Source organism: Sorex araneus, chromosome X (genome assembly GCF_027595985.1).
Source record: "Sorex araneus isolate mSorAra2 chromosome X, mSorAra2.pri, whole genome shotgun sequence".
In the NCBI taxonomy this organism is placed as follows: Eukaryota; Metazoa; Chordata; class Mammalia; order Eulipotyphla; family Soricidae; genus Sorex; species Sorex araneus.
Genome location: NC_073313.1, coordinates 255,981,713 through 255,999,143, shown reverse-complemented (window position 1 = coordinate 255,999,143; position 17,431 = coordinate 255,981,713). Strand labels below are relative to the sequence as shown.

General features: G+C 49.0%; 1 protein-coding gene across 2 annotated transcripts in view; it reads right to left on the bottom strand.

Moving 5' to 3' along the window:
* SGPP2 (sphingosine-1-phosphate phosphatase 2) overlaps positions 1 to 17,431 on the bottom strand; it is a 131,730-nt gene continuing 114,299 nt past the window's right edge. For both annotated transcript variants that reach the window (XM_055121869.1, XM_055121870.1), the window contains exon 5: positions 1 to 3,789. In XM_055121869.1, the coding sequence (XP_054977844.1) occupies positions 3,247 to 3,789 (543 nt within the window). In that variant the 3' untranslated portion in view covers positions 1 to 3,246. The remainder of the gene's footprint in view (positions 3,790 to 17,431) is intronic.

The window sequence follows — 17,431 nt, the reverse complement described above, 5'->3', positions numbered from 1 at the left end:
CTGGCTTTGAAAGCATTTAATAAGAAGTCACAATCAAACAAAAATTTTGTTTTTAAAAGAATCATTTACATTCGGTACATAAGCGAGACAGCTGGAAGCTTCCAGAATAGAAACCCAGAGCACATGTCCCTGAAATGCCACATGCTTCTCGATGCGGCCCATTTGGGCACAAAACATGGCAATGGTGCGGCCACTTGGGAACTGAGGGACGAGGCTCCGGCCACCAGAGGGCCAGAGGGCCTCGGTGCAGGGTGGGGGGTAGGTGGGGGCGTCTCTGCGTCTTTCCTCCCCATTCTAGTCCTGCATCCGCCCGGGGTCTGAGCAACACAGATGCAATGTGAGAGCTGTTGAGAAGATTCGAGTATGCCCACCCTGTCCTAGAAATGCAGCGGGTTGGGGACAGGGTAAGAATGGTAGGGACAGGGCAGGTCCTACACGGCTCCTGTGAGTGGTCACCAGTGTCCAGATGCATCGTGGCCTGCCTGGAGGCCCTATGCAGTCATGAGAGCCACGGCAGGAAGTTGGCATTTCAATTCCCCAGGGCCCGGAGTTGAGATCAGAGGGGCTTGGACAAGTGAGGCCAGGCCAGCAGGGGGCAGCATTTCCCCAGTGAGACAACCCAGAGGCGGCAAACCCAAAGGGGCGTGTGTGTGTGTGTGTGTGTGTGTGTGTGTGTGTGTGTGTTTTAGGGAAAGAAGTGCCTTGTGAGAAATAAAAACAGAGGGCTGACAAGGCAAGCCTTTGATCAAGTTTTTCTTCCAATCAGTCGACTTTTTCTTCCAATCAGTTGCTGCCTGCAGAAGCCAAGAGCGCGTCTACCTGCCCCCAGGATGCCTCTTGATGTCTTCTTCACTGGCGCTAGGAAAATGCTTTCCAAAGTGTTCGACCCGAGGCGCTGGAGGGATAGCACAGCGGGTGGGGCATTTGCCTTGCACTCGGCCGACCCGGGTTCGATTCCCAGCATCCCATACGGTCCCCTGAGCACCGCCAGGAGTAATTCCTGAGTACAGAGCCAGGAGTAAGCCCTGTGCATCGCCAGGTGTGACCCAAAAAAGCCAAAAAAAAAAAAAAGCGATCGACCCAACACCTCCATGGGTCATTCTTGTGACTCAGCGAGTCCGATGGTGTGGACATAGCCCTAAACACATCCTGGCCGCTAGCTGACCTTTGTTTTAGTCATAGTTGAGACACAAGGGCTGAGACAGGGGGTCCGAGACAATGCAGAAGGCAGGTGCGTGCCTTGAATGCAGCTGACACTGATTCCTTCCCTGGCACCTGGCGGTCCCCTGAGCATGGCTGGGTAACTGTAGGGCCCAGAATCACCGAGAACACTGGGTGGGCGACACGCCTCCCAACTTCTCTTTAGTAGAGAATGGGACACAGACACACATCATACATACACATGTGTGTGCACGCGGTGACAGCCCCCACTTCTCTGGCAAGAGGGCGCCCTTGAAAGAAATACAGCTCAATGGTAAAGCAGATAGATGCTTGCCTCGCACGCAGCCGACCCGGGTTCAATCCCCGGCATCCCGCACCCTGAGCACCTCCAGGAGTGAGTCCCGAGTGCAGAGCCAGGAGTGACTCCGGAGCACTGTTGGGTGTGGCCCCCAAACAGAGCAGAAATACAGCCCGGTGTACTGTGGTCTCAGGCCTGGCAGGGAGGGAACGAGAAAGTGAAGGTGGGGGAAGGAGGGGTTCCCTCCCCGCACCCCTCCCTGAGCTGTGCCCGGCCAGCTGAGGAGAGCTGGCCCCCCAGGATGAAGAGGGCCAGGACACTGGGGGGAAGAACCGGCTGGGACAGGAAATGGTCCTGGAGAACCCACAGCACAGACTCGAGGCTCAGGGTCGAGGTGCGGCCACCCCACGGTCATGGGCAACAAGGCCTCAGCAGCTGAGTGCCCCCAAGTGTGTGCTGGGGGGTTCCGGCATCTCGCTTGGGACAGACATGGACGAGGCTGGATTATAACGGGAGAGAGCCAAGATGCATTCCCTTAGTCTTCAGACCTGCAGGCAGCCCTGGAGGGCGCCCACTGGGTGGGCTGCCTGGACCCAGCCTGCGGCGTCAAGGGCTGTGGCCTTCGCCTTGTTTTCTCGAGACACTCACGTTGTTCTCACATTAATTACTTTAAAATTGCTCGGTGGGGATGGAGCCATATTGCACAGCTGGTAGGGTGTTTGCCTTGCACGCAGCCGACCCGGGTTCGATTCCCAGCATCCCATATGGTCCCCCTGAGCACCGCCAGGAGGAATTCCTGAGGGCGTGAGCCAGGAGGAACCCCTGTGCATCGCCGGGTGTGACTCCAAAAAGCAAAAATAAAATCAAATTGCTCAGAGTGCAGCAAGGGGGTTGTAGGGTGGGAGGAGGCGGAGCCCCTGACTCTGGAGGAGAGCAGGGGGTCTCAGGGAGCCTGAGCCAAGGAGAAAGGGGGTGGGGGGGCCAAGAAGAATTGAGTCCATCTGACATTCTCCCCCTGGGCTCCTCCTGACTGGCTCCGTGCCCTCGCTGGAAAGAGGGAGAGGGTCTCCCAGGACCCCGGGAAATGGGAGAGAGGAGGGTTCTAGATCAGCCGGAATGTTCTTGCTTTGGGTCCAGGGGAACCCACCCCTCCCCGCCCACTCTGTTCCCCCTCCTATCTGGAAGTTGGAGCACCCAGCCCGTTTGGGGGTGAGCCATTGCCTGTGGCCCCCGGGATCCTGAAAATGCGCAAAGAAGAGATGGCATGGCCGGTGACACTCAGAGAGGAGACCTCGAGTAGGGGGGGGGTGCCCCCACTGCCTGGGTCTGTCATGGTTGGCCCAGAGATGCCCCCTGACAGGCACCTCAGAGCACGCTTTTCCTCCAAACCCAAACTGCAGTTTCAGAGAGGTGATTCAGGCCAACGTCCAAGCGGAAATGCTCCGCCTTCAGTGCTCCTAGGCCCGTCCATCTCCCCCCCTCCCGACCCCCCCCCCCCGCGCACCCATGAGCGCCTGCCTGCTCTGGGGCCCAGCCGATCTGCCCTGAAGACTAAATCCAAGGCCTGAGGAACAGACTGGCTGGGGGTGGGGGGCCTGTTTGCAGCCGTAGCGTTCCCCCCCCCTCCCAACCAGGTTTCCCTTCAGACAGCAGCAGCGTGGATCTGAGCTCTCAGCAGAAACCGGGCCGAGGGCACGAGGGATTTAACAAGGAGGGAGCGGCCGGGAGCGGCCCGGAGCTGCCGCTTGTCCACTCGGGGACGTCCGCGTCTCGGCCCCGGCGGGGGCTCAGAGCAAGCCCAGCACCCGGTGCAGCATGGGCACAAAGGTGGTGGTGCAGAGCCCCACCGACGTGTAGGTGACGAACTTGTAAGGCACCTCGATCTCCAGCCGCCGCCGGGCCTCCTTGTTCCTCGAGACCACCTTGAACCAGGAGAACAGCACTTGCAGCGAGAGCCTCTGCACCAGCTGCCGGACCCCGAGCACCAGCACGATGCCCACGGCGAACCTGCTCAGCCCCAGCAGCACCTGGTGGCGAGTGAGTGCCGCCAGCGCGTCCTCCGGGGCGGGCGGCTCCGACACCAGCTGGAAGAAGTGGTTGATCCAGAATCCGATGGTGGCCCCGGCCCCGGCCGCCAGGATGGTGGTGGTGTCCGCCCGGGTGGGGCTGTAGAACTCGGACACCGGGTAATTGTAGCTCAGGATGAAGGGCACCACCAGGGCGCACACGGGGAACAGGGGGCTGGCCGAGTCCAGGCTGTCCATGAACGTCCAGGCGGGGTAGGTGAGGACGATGAGCACCGTGGTGATGAGCACGCCACCTATCACATCCTGCCGGACGGAGGGGAGAGGAGAACGTGAGCCCGGGGGGGCCGCTGGCACCCACCACAGCAAGAATGGAAGCTGGGGTGGAGCGGGGGCGGGGGCAGTGGGGTGGGGGACTGGAGGGGGGGTGATGGCACAGCGGGGAGGGCGCTTGCCTCACACACAGCCGACCTGGGTTCCACCCCCAGCATCCCGCACGGTCCCCTGAGCACCGCCAGGAGTAATTCCTGAGTGCAGAGCCAGGAGGAACCCCTGAGCATCACCGGGTGTGACCCCAAAACCAAAGAGAAGAGGGATAAAGAAGATAAGCTGGGGCTGGAACGATAGCACCGAGGGTAGGGCGTTTGCCTTGCACGCGGCCGACCCAGGTTCGATTCCCAGCATCCCATAGGGTCCCCTGAGCACCACCAGGAGTAATTCCTGAGCGCATGAGCCAGGAGAAACCCCTGTGAAATGCCGGGTGTGACCCAAAAAGAAAAAAAAAGAATTTAAGCTGGATACAGCCGATTTGACCTGGAGCCAATGATTAGTTACATGGCTTAAGTATATATATATGAGATATCACATTTGTTTATTTTTGCTTTGGTAGTCGTAGTACTCAGGGCTTACCCCTGACTCTGCACTAAGGCATCACTCCTGGTGAGGGTCAAGGAGGGACTATATGGGATGCTGAGGATTGAATCTGGGTCAGCCGCATGCAAGGCAAGTTACTACCCACTGTGGTATCGCTCTGCCCCTAAGATATTAAATGTATACAGATATAGGGGCTGGAGCAATAGCACAGCGGGTAGGGCATTTGCCTTGCACGCGGCTGACCCGGGTTCGATTCCCAGCATCCCATATGGTCCCCTGAGCACCGCCAGGAGTAATTCCTGAGTGCAGAGCCAGGAGTAACTCCTGTGCATCGCCAGGTGTGACCCAAAAAGCAAATAAATAAATAAATAAATAAATAAATAAATAAATATGTATACAGATATAAATTTCTTTGGTATTGTCACACCTGGCTATACTCACTCAGAAGTTGCTCCTGGCTTTGTGCTCAGGGGTCACTCCTGGCGGTGCTCAGGAGGCCATCTGGGATGCTGGGGATCAGCTTGGGTGGGCCACATGCAAGGTGAGCACCCTACTCGCTTTGCTGTCCTTCTGGCACTAGATAGAAACTTCTTACTCTTTCTCAGGGGCCAGGGGACACAGCTGGGGGCCCAGGTAGTGCCAGGATGAAGATACAGTTTGACTCCACTGCTTAGAGTGACCATCTATAATACATGCTGATGTTCTGTATTTTCTTTCAGTTTTCCTCCAACGTTGAGAATAAAGTTTGTTTGTATGTTTGTTTTTAACTGCATGGCTGTAGACACTCAGTCCCTTCGTTCTTGTCCTTTTGGTTTAGTTTTGTTTCATAGCCACAGTCTTCAGTGGCACAGAGCTGGGGCCATGGCAGGTGGGAGGAGGAAGTTACGTGGGGGAGCTAGGGTCAGACAGCAAGAAGCAACCCCACGGGCGCTGGCAGGCACACAAACTTGTGGGGGGGTGTTGTAAAAAGAGGTTTTGGAGCCCCATGGCCAGATTTCCATCCGAAAGGTCTAAAATAAAAATCACCAACAACCAAAGAGCAAAACTAAGCAAAGGAGATGAGGCATTTACAGGAACGAGCCAAACCTGCCTCAGGTTTGTGGAAGTAATGTGCGAGGGAAAATGGAAACACTGCAGGGATGGTCACAGCAGAGGGACTCATGGGCATCCCCACCCGGCATCAACCCTGCGCCACTCTGCAGAGAAATGGTCCCCAGACTGGGCTAGGTTCCTCCGCTGGGATACTGCTAAGTCACCAAAAGCAACCGACTGCTCATGCACGCAGCAGCTCAGAGGAACGCCAGGAAATTATGTCGAGTGAGAAAATCCCACCCCTCTCCAAGGGTTGCCTACTACATGGTGCTATTTAAATGGCATTCCTGAGTGTGGAGAACTTGATTGAATGCGCCTTTTAAAAAAAAAATTTTTTTTATTATTATCCATGATCAGTTGAAGCCAGGACTCAGTAATGAATCTATTATGTAAATTAATAATTGATCTTAGAATTCAAGTGGCACCCAGCCATGTCTGTATTTTTTTTTTCTCAAAAAAGAAAAGAAAAAAGATATTTTATTCACTTTTCCATTTACTACTTTATGTTTTCCTTCATCTACAATTCACAAGACTGGAGAAAAAAAGTGACGAGAAGTAAAGATGAAACAGAGAAATAAATATCAACATTTCAAGGCAAAAAAATAAATATAAATAAATGGCATTCCTCTGTGTGTGTGTGTGTGTGTGTGTGTGTGTGTGTGTGAGAGAGAGAGAGAGAGAGAGAGAGAGAGAGAGAGAGAGAGAGAGAGAGAGAGAGAGAGAGAGAGAGAGAGAGAGAGAGAGAGAGAGAGTTATTCCTGATTGGGTTTCAGTCATACAATGTTCCATCACCTGGTAACCCATACCAGTCACCCAGTAATACCACTTCTGGGAATATGCCCCTAGAGCCCAAAAACACACAGCAGAAGAGCCATCTGCACTTCTGTGACCATCACAGCACTATTCACAACCCAAATGTCTGAGAACAGATGACTGGATAAAGAAAACGATGGCACATCTACACAATGGAATAGTACGCAACCACCAGGAAAAATAAAGTTATGAAATTTGCAGGTAAGTGGATGGACACGGAGAGCATCACGGTCATGGTGTGTGAAGTGGAACAGAGGGAGAGGGACAGACACAGACTGATTGGATTTATTTGTGGGATGTAAGAAAACATAGTATGAGACTAATACCCAAGGACAGTAGAAACAAGGGCCAGGAGGACTGGTCGGAAGCTTGCCGTAAGTGGTGGTGGGGAGAGAGCATCGAGGATAAACGCATCTTTGAAACATATACCTGGGGCTAGAGAGAGCACAGAGGCAAGGAGGCGTGCTTTGCACCCGGCCAACTGGGATTCCATTCGGGATCCACACGTATGGGCCCCGGAGCCCCGCCAGGAGTGATTCCTGAGTGCAGAGCCAGGAGGAAGCCCTGAGCACCGCTGGGTGTGCCCCCAAGCCAAAACCAAACAAAAGAAAGACACAACAACAAAGAACAAACCTGAGAACTCTAATGGTGGAGAACAGATTTGAGTGTAGTCAAATAGGTCCCTTCGCTTTCCCCAGACATGCTTGCTCTGATGTTCTCATCATTTTGCACTCCCTAACTGTGCAATATGCTTTGTCTACCTTTTTCTTTCTTTTTTTTTTTTTTGCTTTTTGAGTCACACCGGTGATGCACAAGGGTTAGTCCTGCCTCATGCACTCAGGAATTACTCCTGGCGGTGCTCAGGGGACCCTATAGGATGCTGGGAATCGAACCCGTGTTGGCCGAGTGCAAGGCAAATGCCCTACCGCTGTGCTATTGCTCCAGCCCCCAAATACTTATTTTTTAAATAATTACAAATAAGAAGTACCTGCTTCCTGCTTTGAGTGTTTTCTAAATCTTTTATAGTGAGTGTCTATTATTTTTTATGGTAGCACTGTAGCACTGTCATCCCGTTGTTTATCGATTTGCTCGAGCGGGCACCAGTAACATCTCCATTGTGGGACTTGTTGTTACTGTTTTGGGCATATTGAATATGCCATGAGTAGCTTGCCCAGCTCAGCCGTGAGGGCAGGATACTCTCGGTAGTTTGCCGGGCTCTCTGAGAGGGGTGGAGGAATCGAACCCAGGTCAACCGCATGCAAGGCAAACGCCCTACCTGCTGTGCTATTGCTCCAGACCATTTTTTTTTTTTTTTGCTTTTTGGGTCACATCCGGCGATGCACAGGGGTTACTCCTGGCTCTGCACTCATGAATGACTCCCAGCGGTGCTCAGGGGACCATATGGGATGCTGGGATTCGAACGCGAGTTGGTCGTATGCAAGGCAAACGCCCTACCCGCTGTGCTATCCCTCCAGCCCCAGCTCCAGACCATTTTTATGGTAACAAAAATATAATCAAGGACAACAAGTCAGAATGTTAAAATTGGGATGTTTGAAAATCCTGTGAGGCCAAAATAATGAAAAGTCCCCCAAGAATCTATGATGCTCACATACTAGTGCTCCATGATGCATATATCATTCACACTTTTTTTTAGGGGAGGTCACACCCGGTGATGCACAGGGGTTATTCCTGGCTCTGCACTCAGGAATTACTCCTGGTGGTGCTCAGGGGACCATGTGGGATGCTGGGAATCGAACCCAGGTTGGCCGCGTGCAAGGCAAACACCCTCCACACTGTGCTATCGCTCCAGCCCTCATTCACACTTTTAAAGGCACCTGGGCTGTATTGCCATTGTTCTTCTACAGATTGCACTGAGTGACATAGAATCAACTTTCGATTTAATTTCTCACCCCAGGTTTAAGCAAAGCCTTTGAACTGGTTGGAAGGGAAAAAAAAATCATCGTTCCCAAACTAACATTTCCCAAAGTTTAAAAGCAGACAGATAGATCTAAAGCCCTTTATCTACGGACGTAATTTCATTCTCCCATCTGAAAACTGTTTTGATAAAAGCTTGAGCTCTACTCGATCCCATTACGGAAGGCAATAACAAAGTCAGGGCAATTGAAAGTACTTAGAAAGAAATGCAGGGAGTCGCCCCAAGCCTCAGAACAAGTTCCAGTGAAAGCCTCTGCAAACATCCAAGCGTTGATTATTCTTAACCAAACACGCATCCTGGTGAACACCTCTAGCTCTTCCTAACCCGGAGAACTCCCAGCCCTGCATCTCTTTCCCGGGTGCAGTTCCCTGTGACCCATTTACATTCTATCTCCAACATCTTCGCTGAAGAATGCTATTGAGGGGACGGCACAGCCCAAGGTTAGCTAGCTAGAAAAAAGGGGTGAGAACAGCCCCATTCATCCGATTGTCAGGAAAGAATGCATTCAGATCTCGGAACTATTGACGTTGCTGAGGACCCTATGATGCGGGCATCGGCCCCTCTACCAGGCTCTCCCCCCCGCCCCCCCCCCGGCCGCCCCCCCCCCCGCCCCCGCTGAGAGCGGGCAGGACCTGCACTGCCCTTGCTGCCTTCACCAAGGAAGTTGCAGCCAGGAGCTGAGTCAAAGGCCACACCCATTTCACTGTAGACACTGAGAATTCTCTCTGGATTGCCAGCCGACCCTGACACAGAAACTGAAGACCAAGTCCCCTCCCCAACCTCCAACGCCCCCAACCCTCACCTCAGCACGAATCCCAGACAATCATTTTCATCCAGGCTTCCTAGTGAACACACTCACGTGACTTTTTTTTTTTCATGCCAGCTCACAGTTTATTCAGGCGTGCGGATGAGACAGCCACAGAAGCATAGTGGCCAGCAGGGGCCAGCCCGGTTCATGAATATGAATCTAAATGATTCCAGGGAGAACCCTACGTGTGATGTGATTAGCGTATGTACAGTAGGGGACAAGGAGGGAATGCATACAATCAAAAAATATATTAATTTCCCATGGAAGCACACCAGGGGTCTCTTGGGGTCCGTCAAAAGCAGGGGGCAGGTTTGTCCTTGGGGTGAGTCGATGTCACAGAATCTCCCCAAACTTGTGGTCCCTTTGAGTGGGGTGTGCATTGACAGCTGCATTCCCATATCCCAAGTGTTCTCAGGCATGGGAATTAAAATATACATACATATATATGTTTAAATTCGGCTGGAGCCATAGCGCAGCGGGTAGTGCATTTGCCTTGTACACTGCCTATCCGGGTTCAATTCCTCCGCCTCTCTCGGAGAGCCTGGCAAGCTACCGAGAGTATCCCGCCCGCATGGCAGAGCCTGGCAAGCTCCCTGTGGTGTATTTGATATGCCAAAACCAGTAACAACAAGTCTCACCATGGAGACCTTACTGATGCCCGCTCGAGCAAATCAATGAGCAACGGGATGACAGTGACAGTGACAGTGACTGATATTTAAATTGAATCATGGTGAGATACAGTTACAGAGCTTTCATGCTTGGATTTCAGTAATACAATGTTCCAATCCCATCCCTCCACCAGTGTACATTTCCCACCACGAATATCCCTGGTATTCCTCCTGCCACCCCCTCACCCCCACTCCCAGTCTTCTCTCTCTCTCTCTCTCTCTCTCTCTCTCTCTCTCTCTCTCTCTCGGGGCACTGTGGTTTGCAATATAGATACTGAGAGGCCATCGTGCTTGGTCTTTTACCCACTTTCAGCACGCATCTCCGATGCAAAGCCACATAGAATGACTACACTCATTTGTCCATCTCAAACCCCCCCCCCTCCCACCCAAAAGGTTCCTACTAAGGAGCAGTTCTCCAGGCCTGGGACAAAGGTCATCCAAGAATTAGCAAAGGAGAAGTATTTTGTTCAACTGACTGAGATGGACTTTCACCTGGTGGACAGGTAAATCATTTCTGTGTAGTGGAAAGGATACCCCATCATCACGGAAGTTTGCCTCTACATTCAGTTGTCAGCTTTCTATTTAACCAAGGAAAGTTAATGTGATCCATCTCTACTAAATTGCCTTCTAATTCTTCTTTTTCTGTTCGGTTTTGCTCATTGTTCACACCTCGTGGTGCTCAAGGATCAGTGGACTATATGCGGTGCAGGGGACTGAACCGGAGTCAGCCACGCACCAAGCAAAGAGCTTACCCGCTGTCCTATCCAAATCTTTAGAGCTTACTGGTCCCCTCACGAATTCATCAGTTAAGTGAATTCTTGGACATATTCATTGTGTAATTGCACAAGAGTTAGTGTTTTCTCACTTAAAAATTATATTCTAGGTTTTAGTACTTCGCTTAATGGTTTACCACGGACATGCTTCTCATGCACAGACCCTGCGGTGAAACCTTCTACCAAATGAAAAATTATGCTCTAGCAAGTAATTATTTCATTATTCTTTGGGCCATCTTGAATTGAATATGCCTATTCCTTTAAAAGATCATTATTCTTTATCTTGTTTTCCTTTGCATATCCCCTCCCCTATTTTTTAAAAAAGATTTTACTAGAGAATCACTGTGATGTACAGTTACAAACTTATGAACTTTTGTGTTTGCATTTCACTCAAACAGTGATCGTTTACCCATCCCTCCACTAGTGCCCATTCACCTCCACCCATGATCCCAGTATCCCTCTCACCATCCCCGCCCCTCCCCCTCCCCTATTTGGGGGCAGGGGGCACACCTGGCAGTGCTCAGGGACTAGTTCCCGCTTTGTGCTTAGGGGTTGCTCCCAGTGGTGCTGTGGGGACCATAAGATAGCAGGGATAGACCTGGGCTTTCCACATGCAACGGGAGTGCTCAGCTCTTTCAGCTACCTCTTCAGCCCCGTTTTAATTTATCTCTAAAATGGGGCCACCTCCGGGGGTGCAGAGTCACTAACCACAGCTCTGATATACCCGACAATTCGGTGCTTGAGCTTGGTGGTACAATACGCTGGGGCCACCTCAGCAAATACTCTGGGTCACACAGTGCTCTAGATCAAGCTCAGGCTTCACACAAGCTAGGCATGTGTTAGAGTCGGAGCTGACTCAGGTTCAATCCCCAGCATCCTTTATGGCCCCCTGAGCACCACCAGGAGCAATCCCTGAATGCAGAGCCAGGAGTCACCCCTGAGCATTGCTGGATGTGTCCTAAAAAAAGCCAAAAAAAAAAAAAAAGGTAGGCATGTGCTCTACCACTTGAACTATCTCCCCATATCTAAATAGTCTCTATAAATTGCACTACTTTGATAAAGTCCAGAAGGCAGGTATTATTCTGTCTTAATGTGATGCTTGGTGTTACGGCTTTCTTTCAGTAGCATAGTAACTAGGAGGAGATTCGAGCATATTGTCTACCTCTATGCACTTTGGGAAATAATCGCTTGTCTTGGCGTCAGAGAACCTAACAAGTCCAAACAGTGGAGCTTTGTGACAGACAAAATTTCCCCACCTATAATTCACATAAATATGAACAGCCCTGACAACAGTGAATCACAGGGCTTGGCAGGTCAACAGGATTTATGACATTAGATCAAACAAGCTTCCGGGCAGGTTGTAACATCTTTTTTGACAACTCCTAAGTAGCTTGCAAGAATGACAAGTCCCAGGAAGGGCAATGTGCTCGTTGGACACAAAAGATGCTGTCAAACATTTCAGTGATTTCTCTCAAGTCTGGGTGGGCAGAGGGGCCTCTGCGCAGTGGGAGAACAGAAGAAAGTCAGGTTCCCTGAGCAGGCCCGTACAGGTTGCAGGGCCATCAGCCATCATTGTTCTCTTCTGTGTTGGGCAGGGACTGAATCAGAGCTTTTCAACTTGAATCTCTCACCTTCGAATTTGCTGGAAGATGTGTGAAAACGCAGGTTTTGTTTCAGGAACTGGGAATGGGGCCCAAGAGTCTGTATTTCTCTTGTGGGGGATGGGAAGGGGAGGATGAAGTCGTACCTGGCAGTGCTCAGGCCTTCCTCCTGTCTCTGTGCTCAGGGAACACTTTGGGTGGTGCTCAGGAGACCATATAAGCTAACCTGGAATCACACTTGGGTCAGTCACGTGTAAGGATGTATTATCTCTTCAGTCCCTAAGAATTCATCTCTAACAACTTTCCTGATGGAAAGAGGAAAGTTGGGATCAGGAATCCCATCCCAAACACGAAGGCTGAATCAAGCAAGCCAATACTGCCACTCAGGCTGGCTGCTGTAGGTCAGAGTTTCCACTGTGTTTTTGAAACAAGCATAAAGGATTAAGATCTTCTGAGTTGCCCTAGTTTTATACTTGAAACCAGTACCATAGCACTGTGGCACTGTTGTCCCGTTGTTCATCGATTTGCTAGAGTGGGCACCAGTAATGTCGCCATTGTGAGACTTGTTGTTACTGTTTTTGGCATGTGAAAATATGCCACGGGTAGCTTGCCAGGTTCTGCCATGCAGACAGGATACTCTCGGTAGCTTGTTGGGCTCTCCAAGAGGGATGGAGGAATCGAACATGGGTCGGCTGCATGCAAGGCAAATGCCCTACCCCGCTATGCTATCGCTCCAGTCCATACTTTTGAAAATTCTAAAGCGATATATTTCTGATATTGACATATTGGTGCGCAAAGAGCTTCAAAAAGAGAAAGATCTGTTGGGGCCAGAGTTGTAACTCAGTGTCAAATTGCCCTTTTCACAAATGTGAGGCCCTAAGTTCAATCCCCAGCACCAAGGAACAGTTTGCTTCAAGAGAGAAATTTGATGATTCCTGCTAGAGTTGGCTACAGGAGGGCTCTCAGTGAAAGAAACAGTATGTTTGTCTTGAGACTGTCACTAATCCTGTAGAATGTTCTTGTGAACCCTGAGTTCCGATTCTCCCCACCAAACCCCTATGAATAATTTTTTGAAGGCCCCATGGGAACACATTGCAGCCTGTTTATAATAGAAGGTCAAGATTACTGAGAATTAAAAAACTATCAGTCTTGCTTTTGCCGACTGTTGAGTGACATCAGTCTTGCTTTTGCCGACTGTTGAGTGACATCTGATATGGTCAGGGAATGTCTCTCTGATGAGGCTCAACAGCATGTGACAATTGAATGCTACTTCCGTATCATTTAGTGTGTAGGGGGTGAGAAGAAGGACAAACTGTGCAACTATTTTATTTGTTTTGCTCTGTTTGTCTTATTTTTGGGCCACACCTGGCGATGCTCGGGGGTAACTCCTGGCTCTACACTCAGGAATCACTCTAGGTGGTGCTCAGGCGATCATATGAGATGCCGGGGATCGAACCTGGGTCAGCCACCTGCAAGGCAAGCACCTTATCTGCTGTGCTGTCTCACCAGCCCCTACGGAACTATTATAAATGAGACTGATGATACAGTAGAATACAGTCGGTAGGGCTTAGCAGACTTTTGGGTTTTACAAATGTACTGAGAGCTCAGAGTTATGGGAACCAGCCTTGGCACATGTTATGGAATTTTGCAAATCAATGGTTTGCAAGTTTTAAAATTGCATGTGCCATGGATCTTGGCACATGAAATAGGTTTACGGAAGTTTTAGGGGGTTAAAAAAAACAACAAAGCAGCATTTCCAGGAAGCTCTGTGTGCATCTACAAATATGCTTCACCATGTGTTTATTTTGCTTTGTAAGTGACAGCGTAGAGGGAATGTTCCCATAGACATACGTTAAAAAAAAATCTTAGTAGTGTTCTGAGATTAAAATGAAGTGGCAGGAGGGAAACTGGAGACACTGGTGGTGGGGGGAAATGGACACTGGTGGAGGGAAGGGTGTTGGAATATTGTATGACTGAAACCCAACCACGAACAGCTTTGTAGCCGTGTGTCTCACAGTGATTCAGAAATTAAAAAAGTAATAATAACAGGCATGCAAGAAAAAAATGTAAAAAATTAAGTCTGGGCCATTAGTGGATTGCAAGCATGTAGAAAGCAAGCCAGAAGTCCCTCCATCTGGCGACAGAACACCAATTAATGATCATCAGATCACCAGCTGGACCCACATGGGTCATGAGACCAGGTTCAGGGAGCTTTCTTGCTGTGGTGGAACCGACACCCCACTTGCCTATTTGTGGGGAACTAGGTAATGCAATATCTCTCCACAGGCAATGTGGCCTCATTCAACTCTTTCAACCCTTTCAAATGAATTTCTCATTTTCAAACAGCACCACAGAGAAGGGATGGATGGATATTAATTCTGCAGAGAACTTGGTCCCCTTTTTTCAAACAAATTTGGGATGACTAATGGGAATTTTGCAAATCAATGGTTTGCAAGTTTTAAAGTTGATTTCCGAACAATGAAAGGACAAAAGACATAAGCTCTTTGAAACCCTGTATTTGTTTTACTGCTGAACTCCACATTAAGTGTGGGTCTACTGGGGAAAGAACAGGGGTAGGGTAGATTAAAAAGCACTAGGAGAGAAATTGTAAGAAATGTTTGAGTACCCAGGCAATATACTCTTTCTTCAAGTAAATTCACAGTAAAATGTAAAATCTCCCTTCTTTTCTAAGAAATACTTGTACAAATAATAGTTGTGCACAAATAATCCAATTATTTGAATGATTCATTTATTCTATAGTGCTGACGTGCTTTTATTCTCAAATGGTCCTTGTATACCAGGAAAAACACCAGGGTAAAGGAAACTATAAAACACAGTCTTTATCCATTACACAAGAAGAGCTGTATTGTATTTTCGTTTGTTTGTTTGTTTTTTCTTTTTGTAGTCACACCTGGCAAAGCTCAGGGCTTACTCCTGGCTCTACACTCAGGAATCACTCCTGGTGGTGCTTGGGGACCATATGGGATGCCAGGGATTGAACCCGGGGTCGATTGTGTGCAAGGCAAATGCCTAGCCCACTGTACTATTGCTCTGGCTCCAAATAGTTGTATCGTTCTTGTCACAACTCGGCTCACTCATAATGCATTTCAGACCCTTCTGTTGGCAGCCAACTACCCCAGCCACACACAATTTTGCAATTGAAGGCAACATCCATTTAAGCTATTCTGTAACCTACCCTCTTGTCAATGTATTTCATATCCATCTTTTCCTGATAACAAAACCAAATCATTTTAGTTCTGTATTTCATTCATTTCTATGGAAATACCACCTCTAACTTAACAAGTTTTGTCTGGGGGCCATTTAGTAGACTCTCGCCATGCATCTTGGAGGGAGAGTGAGACCTATTCTTCAAAGTAGGGATTCTGAAGGCAACGACTTGATTTTATCTATCAGTTCAGTCTCACCAAGCCTTTGGTCAAATCATTTTATTTCTTTATGCCTCTGCTGTAGCACTGAAAAGCATAGCTCCCGATTCCTTGGGTTTCTGTTAGCCACCCTGCAGGGCGACTAATGCAGGTAAAGTACCTGGACTATCTCCAGCGGATCATAAAATCTCTTTAAATGTTTGTGGATCTCATATTTTACACATATTAGCTCTGTATTTTCGGTTTGGAACCTAGAGGTTGGCTAAGAGCCTACAGACAATGCATGTACAAGTTAGAGCTCATCTATTCTGCACAACGCCTGCTCCCTACCCCTAACCCAAGCACCAGCTGATAGAAAGTTTATAACTTTTACGAGAACCATCTTTCCTTGGCAGAGAGGAGAGCTGGGGGCTCACTGGGGATGCACCTGGGATGGCAGCACCAGCACGATGCGGTCTGTGTGCAGGGAGAATGTCAGGACGCACAACAGGATGCCAGAGGGAGCAATAGCCAGAATATTTTTCTTTTTTTTTAAATTTTATTTTAATAAAGTTATTCACAATATTTGATTACATGATTTAATATTTGAACACCAATCCTACCACCATTACACTTTCCTACCACATTTCAAATGTTTCCATCCTGACACCCAAATCCTGCCCCCAAGCGGAACCGAAATAATTCATTTTGTATTGCTTGTTATGAATAATCTGCTAAAAATGATCCAAAAAAGATTTCTTAGGAGAAAGTGTGTGAAGATTGTTGTATTTCACCCAGGAGCCATTAAGCTCTTCTGTAAGAGATTAGTGGACTGGAGCAATAGCACAGCGGGTAGGACATTTGCTTTGCACGCAGCCAACCCAGGTTCGATTCCTCCGTCCCTCTCAAGGAGAGCCCAGCAAGCCACCAAGAGTATCCTGCCCGCATGGCAGAGCCTGGCAAGCTACCTTCGGTGTATTTGATATGCCAAAGACAGTAACAAGTCTGACAATGGAGATGTTACTGGTGCCCTCTTGAGCAAATTGATGAGCAACAGGATGACAGTGACAGTGACAGATTTTTTTACCTCTAGATTGGTTGTCTTCTACTTTAAACCCAATCAAATGTGGTGTGTTACTCTTGGTATACTGGTGGTGTAAAGTATAAGATGTCGAGTGGCCACAAATGCAACTGTGCCACATCCAAATTTGATACCCAGCAACAGTATCCTTCGAAAACAAAAGTGGAATGAAGACATTTCTGCAAAACCGAAGATGGGCAACTTGTGGTTTCTGCAGAATTCAGGCTAAAAGAAACCCTAAGTAGAATAATTTAGGCAGGAGAAATGAGATGGAAGAACAGACAAGCATTGAAGACTGATGGACATATAAAGCAGAAAGCTCTTTCTGGGGAGGACCGGTGGGGAAATTAGACTGGGGGATACTGGGACATTGGGGCAGCAGTCGGGGGAATTGGACACTCGGGGGGAGGACCTGGTGCTGGGTTATGTTATGCATGAAACCCGACCTTTAATAGTACTATAAACCATGGCGTTTAAAATTTTTGAAAATGTTTAAAAAATAAAAATAAATGAAATATTTAATTTTTTTTTGCTTTTTGGGTCACACCCAGCAATGCTCAGGGGTTACTCCTCACTCATGCACTCAGGAATTACTCCTGGCGGTGCTCAGGGCACCATATGGGATGCTGGGAATTGAACCTCTGTTGGCCGCGTGCAAGGCAAATGCCCTATCTGCTGGTATATTTAATTTAATATATTTCAGCCCCTGACATATTTAATTTAAAGGGCAAAAAAAATGTAAGAGATGAACCAAAGAGATTACAAACTGTAAAACAACAAACATAACTTTCTGGGCCCAGAGCAATAGTATAGGGGGTAGGGAGTTTGCTTTGCAGGTGTCTAACCCAGGTTTGATTCCTGGCACTACCTAGAGACCCCAAGCCTCACCAGAGTGATCCCTGAGTGCAGAGTAAGTTCAGAGCACTGCTGGGTGTGGC